The sequence below is a fragment of the Tyto alba genome, unplaced genomic scaffold, assembly GCF_018691265.1.
Source record: "Tyto alba isolate M040663 unplaced genomic scaffold, T.alba_DEE_v4.0 Super-Scaffold_45, whole genome shotgun sequence".
NCBI lineage: Eukaryota > Metazoa > Chordata > Aves > Strigiformes > Tytonidae > Tyto > Tyto alba.
In genome coordinates this window covers 18,573,346-18,601,210 of record NW_024881321.1, presented here as the reverse complement: position 1 = coordinate 18,601,210, position 27,865 = coordinate 18,573,346, and the positions used below count along the sequence as shown (strand labels likewise).

Below are 27,865 nucleotides of genomic sequence, written 5' to 3'. Positions count from 1 at the left end.
TTCAGCCTGGAGAAGAGAAGACTCGGAGGGGGATCTTATCCCTTAGGGAGGGAATGAAGAAGAGAGAGCCATACTCTTCTCAGTAATGCCTGCTGACAGGATGAGGGGTAGCAGGCACAAATTAAACATCATGAAATTCTAGTGTGTTCCAAGAAAGCACTTCTTCACTGTGGGAGAAGTCAAGCACTGGCACAAGTTGTCCAGAGAGGTTTAATATCTCTTTGGAGATATTAAAAATCCAACTGCACATGGTACTGGGCAGCCTACTGTATTTGACCCTACTTGAGCAGTAGGTTTCATAGAATCAGTCACAGAATTGTAGAATGGTTGAGGTTGGAAGGGACCTCCAGAGTTCATCTGGTCCACCGCCCTACTCAAGCAGGGCCACCTGGAGCCAGTTGCCCAGGGCCATGACCAGATGGTTTTGAATTATCACCAGGGTTGGAGACTCCACAGCATTGCTGGGCAACCTCTGTCAGTGCTCAGTCATCCTCATGGTAAAAAAAGTTGTTACCTCAAGAGGTCCCTTCTAACCTGAATGATTTTGTGATCCTGTAATTCTTAGGATTATAGATGACAAGGAGAAAGGACCTATATGAGGTTTACTTGTCTGTCTTCTGACAAGATGTATCAAAGGGAACAAACACGCAGTGTTCAACAGTCAGTTCTTGCAGCAGAGCTGTATTGCAAGATGTGGTGTCCATGTCACTGGAAACACAGAATCATTTAGGTTAGAGTTTAAGATAGAGTCCAAACGTAAACCTAACACTGCCAAGTCCACCACTAAAACATGTCCCTTAGTGCCACATCTACGTGTCTTTTAAATACCTCCAGGAATGGTGACTCAACCACTTCCCTGGGCAGCCTGTTCCAATGCTTGACAACACTTTCAGTGAAGAAATTTTTCCTAATATCCAATCTAAACCTTCCCTGGTTCAATTTGAGGCCATTTCTTCTTGTTCCTTGGGAGAAGAGACCGACACCCACCTCACTACACTCTACTTTCAGGTAGTAGTAGAGAGTGATAACGTCTCTCCTGGGCCTCCTTTTCTCCAGGCTAAACAGCCCCAGTTCCCTCACCTGCTCCTCATAAGACTTGTTCTCTAGACTCTTCACCAGCTTCATTGCCTTTATTTGAATATGCTCCAGCACCTCAATGTCTTTCTTATACTGAGAGGCCCAAAACTGAACTGCGGTGCGGCCTCACCAGTGCCAAGTACAGAGACAATCACTTCCCTAGTCCTGCTGGCCACGCTATTTCTGACATGAGCCAAGATGCTGTTGGCGTTCTTGGGCACGCTGCTGGCTCATATTCAGCTGGCTGTTGACCAACACCCCCAGGTCCTTTTCCACTGGGCAGCTTTCCAGCCACCCTTCCCCAAGCCTGTAGCATTGCATGGGGTTGTTGTGACCCAGGTGCAGGACCCAGCACTGAGCCTTGTTGAACCTCATACATTTGGCCTTGGCCCATTGATCCAGCCTGTCCAGATCCCTCTGTAGAGCCATCCCACCCATCCTACCCTCAAGCAGGTCAACACTCCCACCAGTTGGTGTCATCTGCAAAATTCCTGAGGATATACTCGATCCCCTCACCCAGATCACCAATAGATATTAAACAGAACTGGGCCCCGTACTGAGCCCTGGGGAACACCACTTGTGACTGTATTTAACTCCATTCACCACCTCTCTTTGGGCCCAGCTGTGTAGCCAGTTCTTTACTCAGCAAAGAGTATGCCTTGTCCAAGCCATGAGCAGCCAGTTTCTCCAGCAGAATGCTGTAGGAAACAGTGTCAAGGGCTTTACTAAAGTACAGGTAAACAACACCCAACCACAGTCTTTCCCTTATCCGCTAAGCAGGTCACCTTGTCACAGAAGATCAAGTTAGTCAATCAGGACCTGCCTTTCATAAACCCACGCTGACTGGGCCCGATCACCTGCTTGTCCTGTACATTCTGCGTGATGGCACTCAAGATGACCTACTCCATGACCTTCTGCAGCACTGAGGTCAGACTGACAGGCCTGTAGTTCCCTAGATCCTCCTTCTGGCCCTTGTTGTAGATGGGTGTCGCACTCACTAACCTCCAGTCAACTGGAACCTCCCAGTTAGACAGGACTGCTAATAAATGGTGGAAAGTGGCTTGGTGAGTACTTCCACCAGCTCCAGCAGTACCACTGGGTGGATCCTATCTGGCCCCATAGACCTATGTGTGTCTAAGTGGTGTATCAGGTCACTAACCATTTCCCCTTGGATTATGAGGCTTCAGTCTGCTCCCCATCCGTGTCTTCCAGTTCAAGGGGCTGGGTACCTGCAGAACAACCGGTCTTACTATTAAACACTGAGGCAAAGGTGGCATTAAGTACCTCAGCCTCTTCCCTATCCTTTGTCACTATGTTTCCACCTGTATCCAATAAAGGATGGAGATTAGCCCTCCTTTTGTTGTTAATATATTTACAGAAACATGGACTTCCATGCTATAGCTGAATAGAAGCAAAATGAATATGAGAGGAACTGAAAAGGTAGTTAACAGCTGCAGTTTTGAATAAGTTATATCTACATATTTATCCTAACATTCTTGTAGGAAGAGCTGGATGGTAGCAAGATCCCAATGTAAGTAATCTATTATTTAGAATATTTTTAAGCTGTTTTAAGGTCTTTTATGTATTAGTCTTGCTGGGGGGTAGTGGGTGGGTGTCTAAGTGGTAATTAGCCCCCAGTTTGGGGATATTACTCGAAAGCCCTAGCTTTCCTCTTCTGTAATCTGTCTTCCACTTTTCTTTTGTTCGTTGTATTGCTAGCAAATACAATATTCAAGCTTCTAATGTGTCAAAAATATGGTCTGCAAGCTAACTGCCGTGCAACTGAGCTAATTTGGCTGTGATTTTGGCAGAAGCAGTAACTGTTCTTTTTCCTAGCCTGTCTACAACTGTGCAAAGAGGAAGGAAAGGTCAAGCAACTGCTTCATGGAGGTATTTTTCATTAAGTACTTCACAGAGCAACTGTTCTCTTGTCAGAGATATTCTAAAACCCAGGGATACTAACCAGTGTTAGCAAAAGGCATTTTTTCAGAAGAATTCTGTAGATCTTGTTTCCAAGTTACAGTGAAAGGATTTAGATGAGTGTATTTATTTATTCAGAAATGCATGTTCTTGTTTTTTATTCTATTTCTATTTGTGATTTTTAAGGTAAACTTTTTGGTCAGTTTGTGATAGAAGTATATGGAGGTATATATTATATACACTCTGTATGTGCATGTATATTTCATAAAGCTTGCTAATACTTGGTTTTGCATTACACTTAGAGAATTTGTGTGTATTTTTATGATACATATTTGTGTGCCAGGCTCAGTTCATATATGTGTATTTTGTTCCCTGTCTACTGTATTATGTCAAGTCCTTTTGAAAACTTGATAGGTATTATTGTAGGTGATATGGAAAAGGATGAATTCAGAAGCTTTTGGAACTATTGTTTGTAAACAGACCTTTTGTTTATTAAGACAAGAACATGTTAGGGCTTTTGAGTGGTATTTATTTTCTTTTATTCTTGCAGTCTACTGACACTGTCCCTGTGGTTGAAAGAGTCTTGGATATTTCAATAGTAGAAGGACTGATTGCTTAGCTGTGGCTGCTTAGTCATCAAACGGAGATATCTGCAAAGGCAGAGTAAAGCAAGGAAAGCCTTAGGGAAGTTCAGTTGTAGGGTGCTTCAGGGCAACCTCTAAACATGATGAAACATTTGATGTGTCCAGTTGACTTAAACCACTTTCACACTAATTGGTAGATTTGTGTTGGAGGGAGTTAGATGGCATAAAACACAAGTGAGCTAAGAACAGAATTGGGAGTTTAGTATAGGTCGGGCCTAGTACTTGAGACATTTTCTGAGCATGTCATTTTACAGTTATAGATGTAATCTTAAAGCACTACCCTTAAGTGACACATTCTGTATGCCAACTTCGTAGAAGGTGTATAGTGTTTTGATTATGCAAGTTGTTTACTTTGAATTGTTTTATGGGGTGTGTTGTAAGGCAGTTTCTCATTGTAGATACTTAGGATTCTTGGCAGCTGAAGTAACGGTAGTGCAGAGATCACATTGAGATTGGAGAAATCAAAGGGGATTTTTACTGGAAGAACACTTAATGCATAGCTAAATATGGGAGGTTTTGTACATGGAGGCTTTTAAGAGAAGTAGTTGTTTCAAGAAAAAGCATTCCTCCAGTTTGTAGAAGTAAGGCTGCTGAAGACTGTAGCTTCTGTAAATGCGGAGAGGTACCAAAATAGGGAGTATGCAAGACAAGCAGCAACTTTGATATGTTTTACAACAACATTCAGTGTTTGCATTTTGATGCAGGTACTTCTTCATCTCTTGTCAACATCCAAACTCCAAACTCCACATATTTTTCTTGCTATATAGTTTTCTGATAATAAAACCTCTTCTCTATGTATTGATTAGCCCATTAAAGCTCTGCCCACTTGCTTTGTTTTGTTTCTTATCAGTTAACTCCCTCATGTGAGCCACTGCTTTTGTCCCAAACTTTTGTTGAACTCTCTCTTTTCTTTGTTTTTCCTTTGTCTTTATGTTTGTCAGATACTTTTCAGTTGTTAACAGCAAGTTTGGATGCCCTGTAAAATAAGATTTAAAAACAACTTATTTCTTGCAATAAGTAGCAGTGAGGGAGGAAATACGGTCCCAGAATTTTGAGATCTCTTCACATCTTCTGATCAGCCTTGATAACACTTTTTTCTTTAGTATTCCCTTTCCCATATTTTGAAGCCCTTATAGTTAAACTTCTGTAGCAACAAGACAGTGAATAGTATGTTTCTTGCTGACGATTGCACTGGTATTTATCAGCAGTGGTTCTCCATTATTGTATTTGATACTGAGATGCCTAGAAGCTAAATTATGAATTAACAGCTGTTTTGGATCACTTTGGAGGATAAAGTGAATGGCATAGGAGATAGGGAAGCCCATCAGAGGCTGTGATTGCTTTAATGTATCTCCATAATGGCTCTGCCCTTCATCTGTGTGATCACGTGTCATAGATTATATGATTACTGAAGATAAGGAAAAAACCTCAAAATGCACACTGTTGTAGTTCATCAGTAGAGTTTTCTCTCTCTTGCGAAAGAGAGAGACCAGTTCATCCTGATTTTCTTCATGGCTGAAAATTGATGCAGATCTGATAGAAAAAATTGTTCTGGCTTATGGTAAGTTAAAACAATTGCAATCAGTGATGAAGGAAAGAATAGAGAAAGAGCAGGCGAGAATGTAGTTAGCTGTTTTCCCAAATATGATGAAATTCCCCCTTACGCTGCTTGGAAAAACTGGCTAAAGCAATTTCAGAGCTATTGGGAATTACCTTGGAGAATTTATAGAAGATATATAACATTCTAGAAGACTAGTATAAAGCAAATTGGTAAGCAGTGCCTGACTAAAAAGTGGATAAAAAGGGACTTGAGGTACTCTAGTACAGTTTCTGTTGACTACATTTCTAAAAGTACTGGCAAAATTATATCCTATATAAATGAAGATGATAAATTAGACACAGAATGGATTTATGATGAGCCCTGTCTGGGAAATTTAATACTTGGCACTATTAACAGTTGTCTAAAAGTGATTTTTCAAAAACGATGGAAAATAATGAGCATTTCTCCAAAAGAAATCTTAAGTGCTAAGCTTGTTCTAAAATGAGATGTTTAAGTTTGGACCCGGCACCACACAGTCTGTACTTCAACTCAGAGCTTGCTCTGTACTGAATCAAACTGTAGAATTTCTTGTTATAGCAGATCAGCTAGGAGTATACCAGAGTTGTTCTACTAGCCTTAGGTCTGCACCAAGAAGCATGGGCTGATCTTTGAGCAGATGCAAGTGAGAAAAAGTGATGTTGCCCCTGTTGTCTACTTGGCTGGACTCTAGCCTTCCTCAAGTGTAATTTTTGGGTGTATTGCTTTCCACCTGTCAATTTGGCTACCCCTGTTCTAGATGGAACTACTGTAAGGTGGATTTAAACCTGCATGGAAGACCACCCTGGACAGGTGCTGTGGCCCAGCCGGCTGTCAAGGGGGAAGCGTGTGAGAAGAGGTGGTAGTTCTTGTTCTGCATCTGGATCTGTCCTAGGTCCTGAACTGTTTGGTCTTGTCAGTGACAATTTCAGTGTTGGAATTGAGATTGTAGATTAAAAAGTTCATAGAAGACACAAAACTGGGAAAGATTACTGATATACTGAACATAACCACCTCAGCAAATGTTTAGCTTAAAAAAAAAAAAACAAAACAAAAAAAACCCAAACCCTAAACAAATGTAAATGTAAGCACAACTGTATAAACAACGGTGAATAAAAGATAAGGTAGGAGTTCCTTATGACAGGTTCTACACATTGTATAGAATTATAAAGTGAATATGATTCATCAGTGTCAAGCTGTTGGGATGTTTCAGATTTTTTTCAAATACTTGAGAGAGATTCTTTTGTGTAAGAAACCTGAAGTGATTCTTGACCTTTTTCTTTGCACTTCAGGATTTCAGGGCTTATTTTGTCTCTTCCTCTTTTTTTTTTTTTTTTTTTTTCCCTTCATCTCAACAAAAATAACTAATTGTTATTATGAAAGAAAATTGAAATTAGGTGTCAGTGATGTAAAATATTAGTGGGTTAGGCTGAAGGAACTGATACTGCTTAATTGACAGAAGACTCTTATTTCTCCTCAGACATGAAATAAATGCAAGCTCGCCATGGAAAAAGAGGAAAAATATACTGATTTTTCTACAATAAAATGTAAAAAAAAAAAAATAGCATTTAATTGCCATAAAGGTGATTTAGGAAAGATCTCAGAAAGAGCTTTCTAGTAGGGTTACTTAGGACATGGTGGGGGTGTGATCATTAACAGTGTTTAATATCTCCACAGGGAAAACACCTGTCAGGAACTAAGTAGAATTTGACTAATTTTGTGCTGGACCAGGGAATGGAACGACTGACCTTTAGGGGTCCTTTCCAGGCACTGTTTTTAGTGATTCTAGAGTACCTTTCACCTGTCAAGTTGTATTTTAGATTGCCTGGAGACACGCACAAGTTTCCTGTACTACTGAAGTTTGGAAAAGTCTTGTTAAAGATCCTGATCACAGTGTCCACATTGATCCATCTGCACAGAGAAACTTTTGATTGTTGAATGTAAACGTGTTCTTTGTCATTCACTTCTTAGTATACCCTTGGGCATCAATTATAGCCAAGAAAGTGTGGATTTGTTCATGTGACTGGCTTGTCTTAATACAGGCATATATTTTAAGTGTGGTAGAGTGGTTTTCATCCCTTGTTCTCTTGTTGAGTTTGCATAGTATTGTAGGTTTGATTATGCTGAGTAATTCCCATAGAAGTCTGCTCTTGTGCCTGAATTTTCTGTATGTTTGCTGATCCAGATGGTGAGCAGATGAAAAGCTCAGTATGTCTCTACTTGGAAGTATAATCAGAAACATGGCATGACACCAGGAAAAATGCTAAACTTTGAATGAGAAAAAAAATTTACTCTTTCCACAATGTACAAGCACATTTATTGTGCAGTCAAATTTTAGTTTAGTATGTAAACAAACAGTGAGGATCACAAAATAGTTGAGATTAGAATGGATCTCTGTAGACTATCTAGTTCAACCTTCCTGCTCAAAGTAGCATCAGCCAGAGCAGGTTGCTCTGCACACTGTCCAGTTGGATTTTGACTATCTTCAAGGATAGAGAATCTGTAGCCTCTCAGAGCAACTTGTTCCAGTGTTTGACTACTCTTACAGTTCTTATGTCTAAATGGAACTTCCTGTATTTTACTTTTTTCCCATTGTCTCTTGGCCTATCACTGGATATTGCTCAGAAGAGTCTGGCTCCATCATTACTCTCTCTCATCCAGGTATATATCCACAATGAGAAAGTTTCAACACATCACCACCCCCCCACCCCTGCCCCAGGTTTTCTCTTTTCCTGGCTAAAATATCTCTGCTTGCTAGATTTTTCTTCGTATGACGGATGCTCGTAAGATGCTTAAGCATCTTAGTGGCCCTTCCCAGGGCTCACTCCAGTAAGCGAGTGTCTTGTACTGGAGAGCCCAAAACTGGTCATGGTGCTCCAGATGTGGTGTTGCCAGTGCTGTGTAAAGCATAAGACCCAACTTCCTCAGCCTACTGGCAACACTTTTCCTAACCCAGCCCAGGAGTCTGTGTGCCGCCTTCGCTTCAGTGACAGTGTTCAGCATGTCCATCATGAGGACCCAAAGGTCTTTTTCTGTAAAGCTACTTCCCGGTCAGTTGGCTGACAGTGTGTACAGGTGCCTGGGGTTGTTCTGCCCCATATGTGGGACTTTGCATTTCCCTTTGTTAAGCTTGATGAGATTACCGGTGGCTCATTTCTTCAGTCCGTTGAGGTCCCTCTGAATGGCAGCACAACCCTCTGGTTTATAAACCACACCAAGTTTTGTACTATCTGCAAACTAGCTTGAAGGTGCACTCAGTCCCATTATGTACAACCCTTTGACTGTAGCAACTTGGCCTGTTTTCAGTCCGTGTTTATCTAGCTTGTACTTCATCTATTTATGTATGGGGATGTTGTGACTGACAGTGTCAGAAACCTTACTGAAGTTGAAATAAACAAAATAGCCTGCTCTCCAGTCATGCACTAAGCCAGCTTTCTCATTGTAGAAGGCTATCAGTTTGGTCAAGCATATTTTCCTCGTAATAAATCCAAGCTCAATATTTGCTGTCACCATCTTGTCCTTTGTATGTTTGGATCCCCCGATCTTCCCTTTTGTTCTTGAAGATAGAAGTGACATTTGTTTTCTTCCAGTTCTCAGGAACTTATGTTAATCACTGTGACCTTTCAAAGACTGAGAGTGGCCTTGCAGTAATGTTGGCCACCTTCCTCATCACTTGTGGGTACGTTCTGTCATGTCCCGTTGACTTATTTAAGTATTCCCTAACCTGAACTTCCTTCACTGAGGGTAAGACATCATTACTCAGACTTTCCCTCTGATCTCAGGGACATGGCATTGCTGAAGGCTAGTTTTACTGGTAAACATGTTGGTGACTGGTGTCCCTTGTGACCAGGCTCTTACTCATTTAGCATTGGGGTCACATTTTTCCCTAGTCTTCATTTTTCTACTGATACACCTATAGAAGCCAGCCTTGTCCTCCATGTCGCTTGCAAGATTGAACTCCAGGTGCACTGTGACTTTTATAAGCCCATCCCTGAACAGTCAGACAGTGTCTCTATATTTCTTCTGGGTGATGTGACCCTGCTTGCATCTCGTATATGCTTCCTTTTTATGCTTAAGCTTTGTCAGGAGCTCCTTGTTCATCCATGCAAGACCCCTCTCTCCCTTGACTCTCTGCATGTGTGAACAGACCATTCTTGAGCTTGTAAGTGATCCTTGAAAATCAGCCAGCTTTTCTACACCGCCTTCTCTCCTGGGCACTGTATCCCATGAGATTCTTCTAAGCAGGTTGCTGAACAGGTCAGAGTCTGTTCTTCTGAAGACTAGGGTTGTGATCCTGCTTTTGCCTTGCTTCCTTCTTTCAGGTTCCTGAATTTCACCTGCAGTGTCACTGCATCCATGACTAACCCCAGCCTTCATGCACCCTACTGGTTCTTCCTTGTTTAAGTGTCAGGTCCAGCAAAGTGCCTTCCTCCATTGACTCCTCGATCTACTGTATCATGAAATTATCATCCATGCACTCCAGAAACCTCTTGCATGGCTTGTGCCCTGCTATGTTGCTTTTCAGCAGATATTGGCGTAGTTAACATCCCCCATAAGGGCCAGGACCTGTGAATGTGAGGTTTCTTGCAGGCTTCATCTACTTTCTGATCAGATTGTGTGTAGCAGACAGTTCAAACAATACTGATTTTACTGGTCTGCTGTCTAATCCTAAACGTTAATCTCTCAATTGGCTCACCATCAACTGTTTCATATTCTGTCTGAATCACAAAAAAGGCAAGGACAATACAGTTGCTGTTCTGTACCAACTATGGAAAAAGTTCTGGTGAAGGTTGGATGTGGGAAGGTAAAAGGAAACAATCAAACTGAATGGTAGAAAGTGAAAATTACTGTGTTTGAAACTTTATTTGAAGAATAATTTATACCTCCTAGAGACTAAAAGAAGAAAGTAATGAAGTTATCGCATTTTCTGGGCAGTCATTCTATGTCGATACAGCTTTGTTTACTCAAAATACTCTTTTTCTTCCCCATCTATCTTTTGTAAATAAGTCTGTAGTATTTCAGTTGTCCATTGGTGACTTAGGAGTACTGGTGTTTCTGTGTGTTGTTGGGTGATGGTAAAGAAAAGTCTTTGAACAATTGTGCCAATCAGATGTTGTAATATGCTTATTCAAAAAGAAAATCACAAAGGCATGTAGACTTTTGCAGGTCAGATACTCCCCTGACAGTCTGTTGGTCAGAACTTAAGGTAGATAGTATGGGGCACTATGGCTGGTGTCTAACTGCTTTGAACCGATTAGTCTTCCTGTAGTCCCACGGCCTTTATGGCAAACATGATATTCCATCCTGTAGTGACACCTCTGGATAATGTGGCTTGTAACTTGTAGATCTTTTATGGCAGTAATATACCTGTACAAAGAAAGCTGCCAAATGGTACTACTTAGTATATGATTTCTGCACATAAAAACAAGTATTGCTGATCTTTCACTCTTACTCAGTATGGGGCAGCTGAGGAAAACAGTGGAGGAAATGTCAGTTTGTTACTTTTCAACCAACGTCCACATGTCAGTACTTGCATTTCACTGCCCTTGAGTAAAGTGTGTTGGTAGATTTACAGTTTTTTAAGGAACTCAGTGCTGTGATGAAAGACCCTGAGACGTGATGGTGACTACGTGATTGCATGAGGGATAATAGCTTGCAGTTATTGGGCTGCCTGACAACTTCAGTTTGGGAATTCACTTTAGGCTGTTCAGAAGCAAATGCTTGCTGCTTCTTGTCCAACCAGATTGACAACCAGCAGCAATAATTCACCAAGTGGAGGGATCAAAACAATTGATATCACAACTCTAACCATGTTTCATTTCAGTGTTACTGAGTGGTTGCTGCCTCTTAAGAGCATTTCCACTGGCCCTTGAATGCTGAAGCTAATTGTGCAGAGTAAGCACCTATGGAAACATAATGCAGTATGTTTGTCTGGACACAGTGTGACTTTGATAGACCTCTCCTGTCCACAGTGTACTTCTTCACAAAGATGCTTAGCCATTGAACCAGAACAAGCAAGTCTAGACAAATACACTGAGTCAAAGTCAGTTGTAAGTTTTAAAAATTTTAGCATGTGTTAGCATGTGGCTTACTAAATTAACTCATTTTTCAAGAGCGTACTCAAAGATTTAATTAACAGTAGAATCACAGGGTCTAATGTTATAGTAGCTACCGTGACCTTTGGTAACGCATTTCAGATAGAAGCAAAGGTTTTAGGTCAGACAGCAGTTGAGTAACACTTCTGTTGTTCCTATTCTGCTGCAGCAACAGACACAGAATAATACTTTTTCCACTTATCAGTGACACCTTTATTGTAACATACAGCCTAGAAGAGCTTATGCAGGTGTGACACTATTAACATAAGGTTAAAATACTGTTAACCCATATTGAGTAGTTCAGTAACAACATTGGGTGGGGGAGACACTCAACACATAAAGCTTCCTTCTCAAATTTCTTAAGAATTGCAGTTCAGGACTATTGTGACTTTGAGGGAAGATGCTCTGTTTGCATTTCCTCATCAATTTTGAATGGAGTAAGAACAATGGTGTTGAGACAGCTGAAGAGCATACCCCTAATAATGCAGCAAATATTGCAGTACAAGCTAATGCTACTTGTGATTTGAAAACCAATTAAGCGTGCTTTTACTTCCTTCTACAGGTGCCACATATCTGAATAAAAAATTCAATCATGTCATTTAACAGCTGTTTTACATATTTTAAATTGTTCAGCAATTGATTGTTACCCACCCTCCCCCTTTTTTCCCCCCTTTGGTTTGGGTCAGTTGTTCCATATGCCAGGGTTGAACATCTTAGGTCTTTGCTTTCATTCTCAACAGTTTTTTTCTATGAAGGCTGTAATAGCACCATTCACTCTTTCTTTGGGTCTGTTTGCCACAAGTATTTTCCTGTCAAGGTATCTTCATGTTCTGCACTCATTTGACTTGCACTTCCTTTGTGTTCCAATTCAAAACTGCTAACTCAGTCTCAGATGTTACAATGGCTTTAAGCAGTTTGCAGAAAACCTGCCTAAGATTATCTGCTGATAATCAGAGTTTGATCTTAACAGCTGAGTTAAAAGTTACAGGCTAAGGGTCTTCTGCCACTGGAAGCAAATTGTCAGTAGAGTTTCAGGACCTTTATTAATGACAGTTTACAGCAATTTGCAATTCTTAACCAAAACCATAATTAATAATTTAGCTAAAAAATCCAATTGAGCCATATCAGGTCTTGTTAATCTTCAGGCAGTAGAAGAGTCAGGCTTATAATTAACCCATGTGGTTTCCAACAGGAAATTACTCATAATCTGCTTAACGTTTTTCATGAACATATTTGCTCATATTTTATTGTTTCTATCTGAATATTGAAACCTCTTGGCGTAATAGTATATAACAGTAGAACTGTGGTCAATCATATATATCTATATATTATATGCAGATGCATTATAAACATACTAGTATTATGCATAGTAACGATAGGTTGCTCAGAACTGTTTATAAAATTAGTTGATATTTTTTTTTTTATTTTTTAATTAATCACTTACTAGTTCTGAAGTTTTGTTTGGATCTAGGGGGAAAGTATACTACCCAACAAAAATGTTGGGATTTCAGTATCCTTGAGGTTTTGTTTTAAGAAAAAACATGGAGATAAATGTGGATTCTCAACATGGCATTTCTCTACCCAAGTTGTTTCTGTGTAAAAATTGGTTCAAGCCTAAACCTTGCTGAAGAGAATGACTGCTACAGTGGAGTGATGAGGAAAAGTTTATACTCGTAGCATCTTTAGTGGTTGATTTATGAATGAGGGAGATCATGGCACCACAACTTGGAATCTGAAAGAGAAAGTAAGCCCATTTCTGATCTTTCCTGCTTGCTAACTGTAAAAAACGTTGTCTAGGTATCATTGACAAATGAAGTTTGTCTGCAAAACGGTGGGGGTTTTGCCACTTTGGAAATGAGCCCAATCTTAGGGAGATGAAGGCTTAATTTTGGAGGTTTCTAGATGTATACATGCACACAAAGACATACAAAAACACAGGGACTAGTCCTCTGAAATATTTACAAGATGAAAAAGTGCTTATAATGTTTGCAGACTATAACAAATTTGGAGAGTTTGCAAGGATTTTGGCAGGTAGGATTAAATTTGAAACGTCTTGGCAACTTGAGTTAGTGTCCTTGTTTGAAAAAAAAAAAAACCAAAAAACCAAAAAAACAAGCTAAAGAAGCAATGCTTATGAAGCTGTGTCTGGTAAGTGCAAATTGTACTGTGTTTAAAAGGCATAATTAACAACAGAACTATATAGAGTATTGGAAGCTCAGTTTGGAGGTTTGCAGGAAAACATTTTCAAGTTACTCTGCGTTACATAGGTCTGCCGTGCCATATTGCTGTGAAGCTGCCAAATAATACCTGGAATACCTTTAAAAGTGTGACACTGGAGGTATACGAGGCAACCCTTCTTCCTCTTCTCAACAACAAATAATAAGTACTGTTTTCAGTTTTGATCAATGCACTTTACTTGTGGTGTGGACTGAGAGAGCCCAGAAGTTGTCCAAAATAAATCAGGACTTTTACACTTAAAGTTACGGTGAAAATTCCATAAAAAGTTATTTGGACCAGAGAAGAAGGTTGAATGGCTACAGAATGGAATGGACTACACTGTTCTTCATGTTTGACAGCAGAATAAGAATTAAGTGCATTAAACTCTAATAAGGAAGAAAAACTTGTGTAATGTAAGAATAACTAACTAGTGAAACAGACTATGGAGTTTGATTATAGAAAATTGGACATTAAAAGTTGTATGAAATTTCTCCCCCGTGCTTCTTAAATAGGTTGTGTACCGTTATATATCGAAACTTTACTGTTGAAGGAACCTTAGGTGGTCATCTAGGTTGTCTTTATAAGCTTTAATTTACTGGGGAGGGTAGGATTTCCCCCTCACTGAATCACTTTCCTTAACTCCAGGATAATGGTGGTGGTTTCTTGTAAGAAAAGTGGTGAGCTGATTTGTTTCTTCAGGAAGTGTCTTGATGAGGAACGTACCTTCGTCTTTGTTAATAAGTGAAGATGGGAAAGGTCATGAGCTTTCTAGCAGTCAGCTTCCTTGGGATACTCTGTAGGGGTTCTTTGCTTGAGCTTGTTTTCTGACTGGTGGGCATTGGTCAAATTATATTTTCCAGCTTTTGACTGCTGGACCGTGAGACTTGCATACTGTTGCAGTCTGCTCTACAGAAGAGTAGAAAACGATATATTTGTACTCCCTCAAAATTTTTATTTAGAACAAAGTTGTTGGCATAAAATATGAAGATTCTCCTGACTCTCAATCTCTGTCCAATTTGTTACCTTAAAGTACAGCTTCTTACTCCCTGTGGTTTTCAGATTCCATAGTTTTATTTTTCTAACCAATCTGAACTGTAAATTATTTGAGTAATGTTTGAGTGACACAGAGGAATGTTAGTAGTTATTACTTAAAGTCATGTATAGGATGAGTTGTATGCTGCACAGATGACATATGCCTTTTTTTTTGCAGAGGGTGTGTAATCTGAACAGACCAGAGAAATGTAGAGTAGGTTAAAAAGCATTCACCCCAAAGTAATCTCAGTGATGAGGACAAAACAATTGTATGTATGTGTATGGTGTCTTTTTTTTTTTTTTTTTTCTGGGTGGTAAAATGGAGGAGAAAAGGTATGTGTTAGGAATGAGGTGTGGGCAGAAGAGGATTAGAGGAGTGTGTGTTAGACTAGAGCTGTAATGTAACAGGATGGAAATTAAAAGTCTGTAAACTTAGGGTGGGAAAAGTCCAGAGAAAAATTTAAAAAGCTGTGTTCAAAAGTTGCAGTTTCTTCCACCAACTGAGTTTTCTGCCAAATAATACATTTTCAAAGCTTCCTTTTTGTCTTGGGAGGCTTGAATCTTTAACTAGTAAGGACTTCACAAAACATATATATTCTGTACTAACAGGTTCTTACTGAGAATTGTCAATAATTCTTGTTTCTAGCATTGGTGTAGCACTAATAAACTTGTAATAAAAACAGTAGGGTGAAACAATACACAGATTTTTGTTTGTTGTAACATATATTCTGCTTAAGTTGATGAGAGTAAAGGCCCTTAATTCAGTAGAGCATCAGGGAAGCATCATTTTAGGTGTTTTATATTCTGATTTATACTGTGAAATTCTGCCTGTGTTGGTTCCCTTTGCTGAGGAGAAAAAATTTTAAAGGAGTTCTGACTTTTTTTTCTTCTCCTGTCGCTGCTGTTTACCATGGGGTACAGAAGGGAGTTTAATTCGTTTGTTCTTATGGCTTTTTTGTTCTTTTTCAGAAGTAAGAAACTTTTTAGCAAGAAAAAATTGAAAAGGAAACAAAAGACTAAATTGAAAGTAAAAACACGCAACAAGGTAAGTCTGTAACTAACTTGACGAAGTTCTGACTCAGAAATGAAAGTAATTTCAATTGAGAGAAATATAAGAAAAAATAGGTATAACTAGAAATGTATTTGTTTAGAAAAGGTAATAGTAGGTCAGTATTGTTTGTCTTTAACCAATGTTAACCATACTCAACTGTGTTTGCTACTGATGTCCAACATGAAATAATATGAATAGCATTTTTGGTTCTCCAGCTCCTTAACTGTAAATATAGCTAAATATTGTTGGTTTTATAGTTAAAATTCAAGAGATGCATGTCTAGCCAACAGTTAAAGACTACTGCTGCAAAGAGTTCTGTCCATATTGTTTAAAGGAGAAAGGGAGCATTCAATGTCTAGCGAATCCAAAGTTACCTCTGAAAATTCCTCCATAATGGGATAAATGATGCTTATCTGTTTCTATTAATATTTTCTCCCCATGTAACACCTACCCACACCAATTTAAAAGCATGGGAGCAGTACAGTGAACTTCTTTAAAATGTTTGTGTTTACTTGTTACAGAGAAGAAATCTAGGCAGAAGGAAAAGTATTTGAAAAATATTGCTCTGCTGCTTTCTTTCTCTATTAGAGAGCTATTATTTCTCTGTTTAAGCTATAGCCTTGGAAGGATTTTCATGAAGGCTCACTGCAGGCACAGAGGTTTCCTTCTAAGTTTCCACTGTAGTCAGTAGAGAGGAAGCAGGTAATTTCTAGAATGGTTCTGAAGGACAGAACTACTGAAATATCCAGTGAAAATGCTTTCTGGCCAGTTGAATGCCCTTATAATACAAATACACCACAGATCAAATTGGCCATCTTATCCCTATTTGCCAAACCTCATGTAGTTACACTATCTCAAGACAGATGACTTTGGGAGGGTGAAGCAAGCCCTGTATCTCTTCATTTGGCATTGCCTTTTTGGATACTTACCAGATTGTTCTGTTTATCTGAAGTAGTGCAGCTTCAGAGTTATGGTACAGCAGGGGCTTATCTTCACTTCTGTTCTCAGTACTGTATGGTGAAATATTTTTGGTCCAAACTGAATTTTTCAGCCCTTTCTTCAGTTGCTATGATATTAGAAATTTTAGCCCTCTTTCCTTCATGATTTCATCAGACCCACTTTCAGCAGAGAAAACCAAGTTAGAAATTTGAAGAATTTTTCAAAATGTAGTTAGCTTTTGTCTGTTCTGTTTGGTGACAGAAACTTGTGCTTTTAAAATAAGGTAACTCTTCGGCTTTGATCATCGTTACTGTGTAAAGGGAACCTTGTCTTTCTGGATAGTGGTGCCCTAGATGAACTGCCAAGTAGGAAGCTAAATCCAGAACTGCTGTTCTTCACAAGTTTGACAGTCAGGTGTGCTTCTTGGATTTAGTTCCATTGGATAAATGGATTGGCAGGATCCCTTCTGAACGGCCAAAGACAACATGAGCATATTAAGGGCTGGTTCTTATCAGTACTTACAGATTTGTCACTAACTGGTCATCTCTGCATCTCATGCCTATGGAGGGTTGTTTTCAAGATTTTTCTTGGATTTAAAACAGCTACTTGATATGTTAAATGAGATTTATCTGCCTAATGTTTTGATGCTTTTTTTGTATCTTTTACTGATGCCTCTATTCTAGACAGTCTTTGAAGCAGGCTGGTGTTGACCAGCAGAGCATTACTGTTTGTTCTGAGTCAGTGAGGTACAGAAAGGCACTTCAGCTTATTCCTGCATGATAGCAGGAAATTGTGTATTTCCTGAAAAATGTAGCTGAAAAGGGAAAGAAAAAAATCAGCTTCACATCTCTAGGTTATCAAACTTTGTTTACTGACAAAATGGGGTGGTTTTTGTTTTGGTTGTCGCCTTTGTTTTTTAGTTGTTTGTTTGTTTCTTTCCCCCCCCATATGCTTTTCAGCACATCGCCACGCAGAATAAGCACAGTGATCATTTTTGCACTGGAATGTCTGAAAACAGATGTGTGTATTGTCAGGAAAATGTGAGTTTCTATTTGAAACCAAATCATGGGTCAAATTGAAAAGCCCATCACTACTGAACATTCTGAGCAGGAGAGCTTGTGTGCAGCAGTTTATTTTTTAAGGACCAGAGTCTTTTAGTCTGAACAGAGGTAGGAGCTTTCTCTTAATATGTTTGGTAGAAGCAGTGAGGGCCTTAAATTAAGAATAAGCTGAAGGAACCCAAAAATTTATTTATACTCTGCACTTACTAGAAATGATAATTGAATAATTGAAGAGGAGAGAACGTAAAAGAAGTCACTGTTGGGCAACTGGAAGAAAATTATTTCCACCATTTAAGCATTAAATGTTGTAACATTTTAAGTATAAAACATTAATTGGTGGTTAATGCAGCCCAGTAGTTTGAGCCTTATTCTGTTTCTAAGCTGGGGTCATGTTATGATCACTTGTATTTGAACTACTGTTAACTTTCGGTTTTGTGGTTTAGTATCTGGGTTCTTTAAATGGAGGTAGAAAAGTTTTCCATGTGGGTGCAATGTGTTTTGGCTTTAGAAATTCAGTGCTGAATAGCATGACTTCTATATGGAAAACAAATACGTGATTATTAGACATGGGTGTAGCACCTTGGCTTCCTGCCCTTCCCCCCTCACTCCCCCTTTTTTTTGTTTGTTTTTTTTTAATTGCAACAATTATCACTAGAAAATTGTGGACTGTGTAACTTACCTTAACCATATGAATATTGCTGCTTCCCCTCCATCCCCCCTTTTCATCCCCTGGAGTTTTCCCACTTCACTGTTAACTCATAAAAGTGTTGATTAGGAGACTTAGCTGAGACACTGAATGGAAAGCCAGAGTTCACCATCTTCTGCTCTCATAATGTTATTTGAAGAATACTGAAAAATTGGACTCCATCAGTCGCTGAGAATGTGCTTCCAGTGATTGGCATCCATCTGTTTATGCAGAAGTTTTAAACTGTGACTTGTTTAGCTTTATACAAATGGAAATAATAAAACTTTAGGAAAGGATGGTTCATGTAGGAGACAAATTTGTTGTAAGCTGATGATTAGATGTATAAGGTGGATCAACTTTGTCTTTATTAAAAACAAGCATAGTTTCTCAAATAATTTGACAGTGTTTTCAATGGCTTTTGTATTATTTGGTGTTTCAGCCTCAAGAGGGCATCCCTTTCTAAGAGATGTCTGAACTGTTCAAAGAAGAATTTGGTGAGGTTCTATGCTCTGTGTTACGCAGAGGTTTGATCAGATGGTTATTATAGCCTTACCTATCTTTAACATCAGATTAACTTTCCTCTCCTGGATTATAGTCTATTTCCATTGCGTCTGAGAATAAACTGTTATTGCAGCCATCTGGTTCAAGGGGAAGGAAATAAATTGGTCAGAAAATAAGCTATGTATGGATTAGTCTTTTGAGAAAACTCTTTATGTGCCAGACAAATGTAAAGGAGACCAGAGGGTTCTGATGTTCGTACTTCTTTCCGTGAGTGTACTGGAACATTATAAAAGGCTGAGAGTTGGAGTCTGGTTGCTCGATTTTATGAAGCAAACCTGTGCCATTTAACTTCTCCTACATAATGCATCCTTTCATTTATCAGGGACTGTATGTTTACAAGGACAAGTCACACATCAGTGTATGGGCATCTGCGCTTCCTTCTCTCTCATAAGATAACCTCTTATCTTTTCGAAAAAAACGTAACACACAAGAAATACAATTTTATATTCATGTATTAAAACTATGTTCATGATTCTTTACTTACATTGGCATTGCAATTTCTCAGACTTGCATTTAGATTTCATTATTCAGTAGTTCAGGATGGAATTGTTCTCTCTGCAGTATCTTTTAAAACTTAGAGAAAGGCTTTTCTAATTGTATCTTAAATGTTTGGAGAACATAATCTGCTTTGGTTTTGTCTACCTAAAATACCAAAAACTTTTGTGAGGGGCTTAATTAGGTTTATAGCCTTCAGAGATTCTGTGTCCCTCTGAAAACGATGCCTTAGTCTTTCTGACCACTGAAATGACCTTTCATCACAGTTACCTCACCTTGTATGGTTTCAGTTGAGAATCTCCTTTTTGAAGTTTAACATTGCACACATTTTGTAAGAATGACATCATGTTTAAAAATTGCTCTTTCTTTCCACCAAAATTTAATTTTAGATGTTCTGTCTAGCACAATTAAATTTTCCAGCACTCAAGATGGAGAATGTGATGAATACCGGGTATCTGTTAAGTTTTATGATGTATGTCTCATCATGTATCTAGATTTAAGAAGATGCATTTTCAATTTATGATGATACCAAATGAAACAACAAAAATAAAGGTTTTAGAATGTCCCATTTTCTTATAGCTCATACGAAAACGAAATCAAATAGCATAATTCTCTTTTCCAGTATTGAAGCTCCATTCTTTTTGAAAGTGAAAGCAATTTCATATTCCAAGAAACCAAATGCTTTGGGAGAAAAAAAATGTAGAGCCTATCATCTTGTCTTCTATTCTGACAGACTAGAAGATGAGATTCTAGTCATACTTAGTGAGTGCTTTGGATTGCAATATTGAAAAGATTTTTCATACGTCTGTGGATCTCGATACACTTAACACCAAGAAAACAAGTTATTAGGGTGGGTTTTTTTCTTGAAATAATGTATTCCATAGCTCAAGAGCAGTCTGATTGGATTATTAATAATTCTAGATTGCGCAAAATTAATAAATTGCATCACTGAGTTCTTAGAACTTGATTAACGTCTTAATGTTCCACTGTTTTCCTTGGCAATGATGAAGTATTTTGTGTCAACATGAGATGCAGTATCGTTAAGAGAGTTGTTGTAACTTAAAATAGACTTTATTAGTTAGATATAAGAATTACTAAGTGAGGTTCTGTAGGCACAGCTAGTGGGTAGATTTTCATAGTGATCTGTTCTACCTCAAAAATCTATGAGCCAGTAGCAAGACGGTAGAGGTGGTAGCACAAAACTCATACTATCAGGGGGGTTTCAATGGCTACATAGAAGAGTGACCCAATGCCATGACTTTCATTAGTTGCAGAAAAGGAAACTTCCAGTTGATGATGGGATGAACTTAAGTCCCACTTTCTGAACTTGATCAGTGCATTTGACCTCAGTGAAGTTAGGAATCTGTTGTAATCTGGAAAGGAAGAAAATTCTGATGTTTGTTTTGAATACTTTCCACTACCACTGTTGAAGGAAAAAAAAAAAAAAAAAAAAAAAAAAAAAAAAAAAAGAGCATTTGCATCAGAGGGACGGCAGAAAGTTTTCCTGTTTCTTTTTTTTTTTTTTTTTAATCAGCTCAATTTCTGCCTTTTGTAAAAGAGATCTAAGAAATCAATGTTTATACAACCTGCTCATATACCTTCACTTTTGAACAGATATTTGTTTTGAAGACCTGGAAACTATTAATATTACAGTTAAAACCCTTCAGGGACTTGAGCAAATTGGTCATGAATAAATTGTCGGTGGTGTTTACCTTATGGTGAAGTTTGTGGGGGGAGAGAGGGAGAGAACAAGGTCATGATCAGAAGTTCCCTTCCTACTCTTCAACCAGAAGCCTTTCTTTTGCCTTGAGACATGCTAAGCATTTCTATTCTTATACATTTAACATTAATTCGGTTGAGGTTTTTTACCCCTGAAATGAAAGACAGTGAACAGTGAAAGTTGTAATTATCCTTAAGTTCTAACCTGGTTTTAGAACCCAACAACTTACTGTTCAAAAAGGGATTTATTTAATACAGTCGTAAGGCAGGTGTTTTTAAACTGACAAAACCAGGTGGTGAATTTCAAAATTATTCTTAAGGGACATTGTTAGGTTTGCTACTGTATTTGTCAAGTGTATAACAGAATGGAGTATAAGATGCTTCTAGTTTCAAATAATTTACAGTTCTTAGAGATAAGGTATTGTGAAGAGCAAGTAGAGGTATGAACTAAGAAATGTAAAGAGTGGGTTAACGTCACAGCTACGAATTAAACTCTAGTTCTTAGTTGTACATTCTAGTGCTGCACGCTTCAGGTAGAGCAGGGTTTTCTGGAAAATGTGCTGTGCTGAAGTCTGGGTAGGAGGTGATTGAATGTAACTATAGTTTGTTCACTGTTGTAGAGGAGTGAGACACTAAACACAAAGATAGAATGATTAAAGCGCTCACTGTTTAAAAGCTAAAGCGTTTGGTAAGGGACATTTTCATAGTTGTATTGAGAATAAGGGAGGAGTTTATTTCTGAAAATTAGTTAGCTTATTAATAGGCAGGAAAGCATACATTGATATTTTATCTAGCACTGTAATCTCTAAAATTATCTGTGCTGGTTAAACAAGTTGACCAACCTATTTCAAAAGAGGCCACATGAGCTACAGAATTTAGGCTGTTCTGAAACAAAGACTAAGCTGAGCTTCTGACAAGAAAGGACTGGAATGAAAACTCTTCACAGAAATTATAATTACAATGCATGATACTAATTAGATAAATGAACTTCAAATAGAGATATTTCAGAGAATCCAGATATTTTTCTCATCCTGTAACTGTCAGTAGACTAGGAAATGCATAGTGAACTTACTAAATAATTTTTTTAACCTGTGCAGTTCAACTGAGTTAGCTTTAAAGCTGAAAGCTGATATTGTGTGTTTGCCTTAACAGCAGCTGCAAAAACTCTTGGGGTATGTGTTATGGGTATCTGACATACAGAAGAGTCATATGTTATAACCATTTAGTTTTCTGGTGCCAAATACATTTTAAAGTATGTAGTAGCTCGTTATCATTGGTATCAGTCCAAATTTATTTTGATGCAATTTGATACTGGAATAACATATGAGGTTGTATCTTGAGTTCTTGCACTGATTAATATTGTGGGTTTTTAGCAGCAGCTTTATTATTTCAAAGGTATTCATGTTGAACAAGGACTAAATTTATGTTGTCTTTCAATCCCTAACGGCAGTTGTGTTGGGATGAAAAAAAGAAACAAACTTTCAGTATGTATGCAGGGAACTTTTTCTAGCTTTTTTTTTTTTTTTTAAATTACTTTTATATTTTTGTATTTACTGCTAACACTGACATGGGTAAGAAAAAGCAACACACTGTGTTGGATAAAATAGGCTCCAGAGTCAACCATTGCTTCTTAATGATTTAGCTTGCAGTAGTTTTGTAGTAAAAATGGAAAGGAAGGATATGCAAATATGTACCAGTACAGGTAGAATAACTATAGTCAGAAATAAAAGGAAATATGTAAACTATGAAATATTTTGTGGTTATTTTGATTTTTTTGTTAAGTTCTGTAACACATGATGTTAAATGGTCTACTTTAGAGCCTATGATGTTTCTAATAATAATAAAAAGATAAGTGCAGGTAAAAATACGCTGTGAACCATTGCTGTGTTTTGATGTACAAAGTTGTGGCTACCATATAGTAAAAAAATAAATCACCCCATCAAAACATTATCCAGTTCACTGCTTCTTTTCCCCTTTTCTTTGCTAGTTTAAAGTCCTCTCCTAGTACTTCTCTCACAGATGTATGAGTATTTCCACTCTGATCCATTCCAAAACACTGTAATATAATTCTCTGCCAAATTAAGTACTCTCCTGCCAAATGAATGTGGTCATTCACAGTATCTATCTCCATTAAATTAAAAGAAAGAAAAAGACAAAAAGCTTCTACCCTCACTGCCCCCCAAGAATACAAGAAACAAACCAAAATAACCTTGTGAAGTTAGTCATGATCCTGACTCAGTCTAGCCTAATGCTCCTCCAAATTTTGCCTTGTATGTTCAAGCAAATTTGTCCTGCGCTCTTAACCTGGACCTTCTCTCCCTATGGCGTCTCTGTGCTCTCTGTCTACCCTGAGGTATTATAGGGAATTACTTCCTCCCATATGCCTGAAGTCCAGTTTTTCATAGCCTGTACTCAAACTAGCCTAGTGTTTGGTAGTACTCAACTGAAGAGAAAATAAAACCCTGCCTGGGGATTTTTTTTTGTTGTTGTGGGGTTTTGTTTGTTTTTTACGTCTGTTATTCCTCCTGTCCCATCTTACTGTTGCAAAAAGGAGTGTATGGGGCATAATTTAAAAGGTGGTTTCCAAAAATATTTTAATATTTTTCCAAGTCTAATGACAGCCTCATGAAGGTTCTTCTGTGTCTTGACAGTTGCTGATAGAGATGTACCAGTGGTAGATACCAAGGAAGGGATAGGGCAGGATAGTGTAGTTTCTCAGAACAGTTTCCCAACTCTTACTTTATGGCTGAGGGCTTCTGAAAACAGTATGGTGTCCTGTTACTTCATAGGCCTTGACAGATTTTATTTTATTTTTTTTTTAAATTGTGTTCAGCAGTTTGTCCATTAGGTTTTATTATCTGCAAAATTATCATCCACAGCATCCTGCTGGAGAATTTTTTGAATTTACCATCTGTTTTGATGTAATGACAAAACAACGATAATGGTACTTTTAATTTCTAACATACTTTTATACTTTTAGCAAACACCTTAAATTTTTATTAATTAGCAATTATTAGATTAACAACTAGAATAACAAATAATGCATTTTAAAATTCAGTAATAATAATTAAAAAAAACCAAACCTGACCCCTGTTAAGAAGATAAATCCTGAATTCTGTTAGTCTATTGACTGTGGCACAGGTTTGGGCCATTCTGTCGCCTGAGCTGCTTTTCATTTTCCATCCTAGTGTCCTCATCAAGTTATGAGAGGTAGAGACTAAAACCAGATGGAATATATTGAAATTTTTTCCTCTTCTTTCTTCCCTGTTTGAAATGCAGTTACTACTTCAACAGGAAGGTTCAGTCTCCAGTTTGAGAATCATACGGTCAGCCAAAATTATTGAGACTGTTGAGATTACTTGTATTTAGCAAAGCTTGAAACTTCTAATGAACTTCAATCTTATTTTTCAGACTGAAAACCTAGAGAATACAGTAACCATACCAGATATAAGATTGCATAGCAACCCTTCAGCTTTTAATGTTTACTGCAATGTCCGCCATTGTGTGTTGGAGTGGCAAAAAAAAGAAGCATCTGTATCTCTGGCTTCAAAGAACAGCGTACAGAGCGGGGATTCAGACAGTGATGAAGAAGAGGAATCCAAAGAGCCACCTATTAAACTTCCAAAGGCAAGTAACTGGATACTCATTAAAGTGTGCAATGTATGTGATCTAAAATTGGTATGTACTTTGTAGAGAAAAAAGAACAGCATTATAAGCGAGGTGCTCAGAAAGTAACTATAGTTTTATTTGTAGTCCATCTAGTCCAGAATCATCTGATTTGATGAATTAGGAAGATCTGTGTACCTGCCCGATAATTAATTTTAAAGTCAACTAATATCAGGTAAACATTCCACGTGCAATCCTTTGTAAGTAATGGTATTTGAAAATAACCTACAGCCTCAAAAGTGTACACAAAATGCAAGTATGGCAGCTCTTGCACCTGTCAGAGTCTACTAACTGGTAATGATAAAGGGTGCTTTCTCTCACTTTACCCCCCAAAAAGAATAAACCTTTCTGCTGTAGGAATTCAGTTGATGGAGCATTTTCTAAGAGGATTTGAGAGGTATAATTGCAGTAACTGTCAATTATTCTTACTATCTTAGTTTTTTAATCTTTCCCTTTTTTGGCTTTAGTGCCTTTTGGCACTGATAACTAAGACAGTAATGCACATTAAGATTTTGAACACTATAGCTCAAAATTTGGGGTAGGTTTTTTACTTTTTACTTCTATACTTACAGTATAGTATCCTACTTCTATACTTACAGTAGGATTAATGGTAGAAAGTCAGAAATAATCTATATAGGAGTTACTGATTTTTTTCTTAATTTTGTTAATTTGCTGATTCACTTGTACTTTTTAACTTCTGTGCATTCAGTTGTTCATTACTAGCTGATTAATGCTACGAATTCTTCCTTTTGTTATTCTTCTGAGTCTAAAGAGCATATTCAGAGTAACTTCAGTTGTTTGTATTAACACTAAAAACAATACAAATACTGAATTAAAATGGCTGTTGCAGCAGTAATTATGTAGAATGTTCCAGCTGCTTAGAAAATTTTATAGATGGTTGTGTTTAGGTAGTATTATCTGAACAGCAAAGTTGGCACTCTGGAAAATATTGATGGAGAATTGTAGAGGAACATAATCCAGTTGGGTATCTGTAACTTGGTAACAGAAATGTCCTGGTTGGTAGTTGCAAATTAATGCGCAATCAGTAGCAGTAAAGTTAGCAGTGTTTATGAACTGCATCTGACTCCTTGTGGATTATATTAAATGAGTCAGCAAGTGCTTGTAGATGCTTTACTTGAAATTTTAAGTTAAAGGCAGTGTAGCTATTAGCATTTATAAAAAATGGAATGGAGTTTTAGAGGTTTTGAAATTAAAAGAGGTTCCAAGAAGGATGAGATTTACCAGTGATATGAAAAGAACACTTGCATGTGAAAACTAAAACATTGGTATTGATAAAGGTGTTGCAGAGTTTATCAAAAAGAGACTTGGAAAAGCAGTAGTTTTAAAGAGATGGTGGCTTAGAAAAAACAGTAGGAAAACTGTAGGTAGGAAACTTTACTTTTCCTTTCTTAAAACAGAAAATCAATGAGATATTTTGTTAATTTTAATACAGCAAATATAAAATTGGCAGAAATCAGTATGCTTTCAAACTATTCGTTTTTAGCAAAGAATCTACAACATATCAAAGAATCCAAGGATTTTTACTGATTCAGTAATGGCTTAGTGCTTGGTACAACCTCAGTAATTTTAATAACTATTTAGCTAATACTGGATTGTTTAGGTCACTCTGAGGTAAGACACTTTTTATTATTTTTTTCACTTTCATCGATACACTTGAAAAAGGCATTCGCTTGGATCTGTCTCACAGGTAGTAAAACACTTAGAGGTTAACTAAGTAAATGGTTTTGTATCCTGAATATAGGTGTCTGTTTCATGCTTTGAGAATGTTATGGGCTGGTCCTTATGTGTAACAAAAAGTATTGGCTAGGGCTTAGTTTATTAAAAGTCAGATTAAAAAAAAAGCATAACCAGGATTTATGCTTTTCCGGATTCTTCATAGTTAAAACTGGTGAGATTAGTCCTTGGTGTGTTGTTATGTTTTGTTTTTGTTTTTGTTTTTTTTCAAAGATTCTTCATTTAATTGAGAATAAGTTGAAAATGTTCCACTTTTTATGTGGTTTAGGTTGATTTAAAGTGTTCTGTTAAAGTATCTGTTTTTTTTTTTTAAATCTTAAACTTGAGGAAGTTGGGTTTGTGAGAGCTTTTATTTAGAATACATTTCAAAATGAAAAGTTGTCCTGTGCAATTTCTCGAACAAGTTTGAGAACAATTCTTTTTAACAATTGTTAAAAGAGACAGAGGCACACAATTTGCTGGTCTTCAGATATTAGCACAATAACGTTTGTATTTTGGTTGTGTTCAGGCAGTTTGCTAACTTGATTTGACAGCTTTAAATTTTTGGATCTACAAGAAATATCTGTCTTTGCCTGCGTTATTTTAGTACCTTAACTAAATGGGTATTCTCTACTTGAAATAGAACAGATCCAGTTCTGCTGATTGAATTTTTAATTGTTAGAGTTAAAAAAAGGAACTTTCTCTCCCAATATTAAACTTAACACTGAGTTATGGGTGATTCACAAAAGCCCTCTACTAAATGGAACAAATGCTAGATTAAAGTAGAGTTACTTGATTTAAATATTCTTTGTTCCTGCAGTGGCATACATTTTGCTGTTTAGCTAAGCTTAAGCACAAGTGAAGATTTTCAAGTTATAACAAAAAATAAAAGAAAAATAACTACTCTCTTTAGAAACTGACTTTAAGTCTTTTAAAATTCTTCAGGAGAATGTGTTGTCTGTGTAAAGTATTTTTTTGTATGTATATAATATACATATAAATTAATGCAGAGTTAAATTGTATAAAGAGTATTATGTATTCTTAAATCGACATAGAAATGCGAGTATTGGACAGTTATGAGAGAGGGAAGGCAAAGGAAATAAAACAACAGTGTAGCTAAGACTTTATGAAGAAATACGACTTTTTGGAAGAATTAGGTATGGGTCACAATATCTGCATCTAGGCTAGAATTTTGTGTACCCTTTGTAAAGTGGGTTTAAACTTTTGATTGGAAGTCTCAAAGGTGTTGCAAAGGGAACGGGAGGACGGCTGAGTAGAGAGTGTCATTAAGATCTGGCAGGCTGTGACAGAGCCTGAGGCTTCAGCAGTGCTTGGCTTGGCTCAGAGACCCTTCAGAGATCAGCAAGAACAAGTTTAAGATGTCTTGGAAAGA

General features: G+C 37.6%; 1 protein-coding gene across 14 annotated transcripts in view; it reads left to right on the top strand.

Moving 5' to 3' along the window:
- The window catches only part of MYCBP2 (MYC binding protein 2), a 199,575-nt gene that overhangs the window by 11,268 nt on the left and 160,442 nt on the right, over positions 1-27,865 (top strand). For 13 of the 14 annotated variants that reach the window (XM_042806215.1, XM_042806222.1, XM_042806218.1 and 10 more), the window contains exons 2-3: positions 15,531-15,606; positions 24,484-24,699. In XM_042806215.1, coding sequence (XP_042662149.1) covers positions 15,531-15,606; positions 24,484-24,699 — 292 coding nt within the window. The remainder of the gene's footprint in view (positions 1-15,530; positions 15,607-24,483; positions 24,700-27,865) is intronic. The other variant, XM_042806211.1, reaches the window with a different exon arrangement.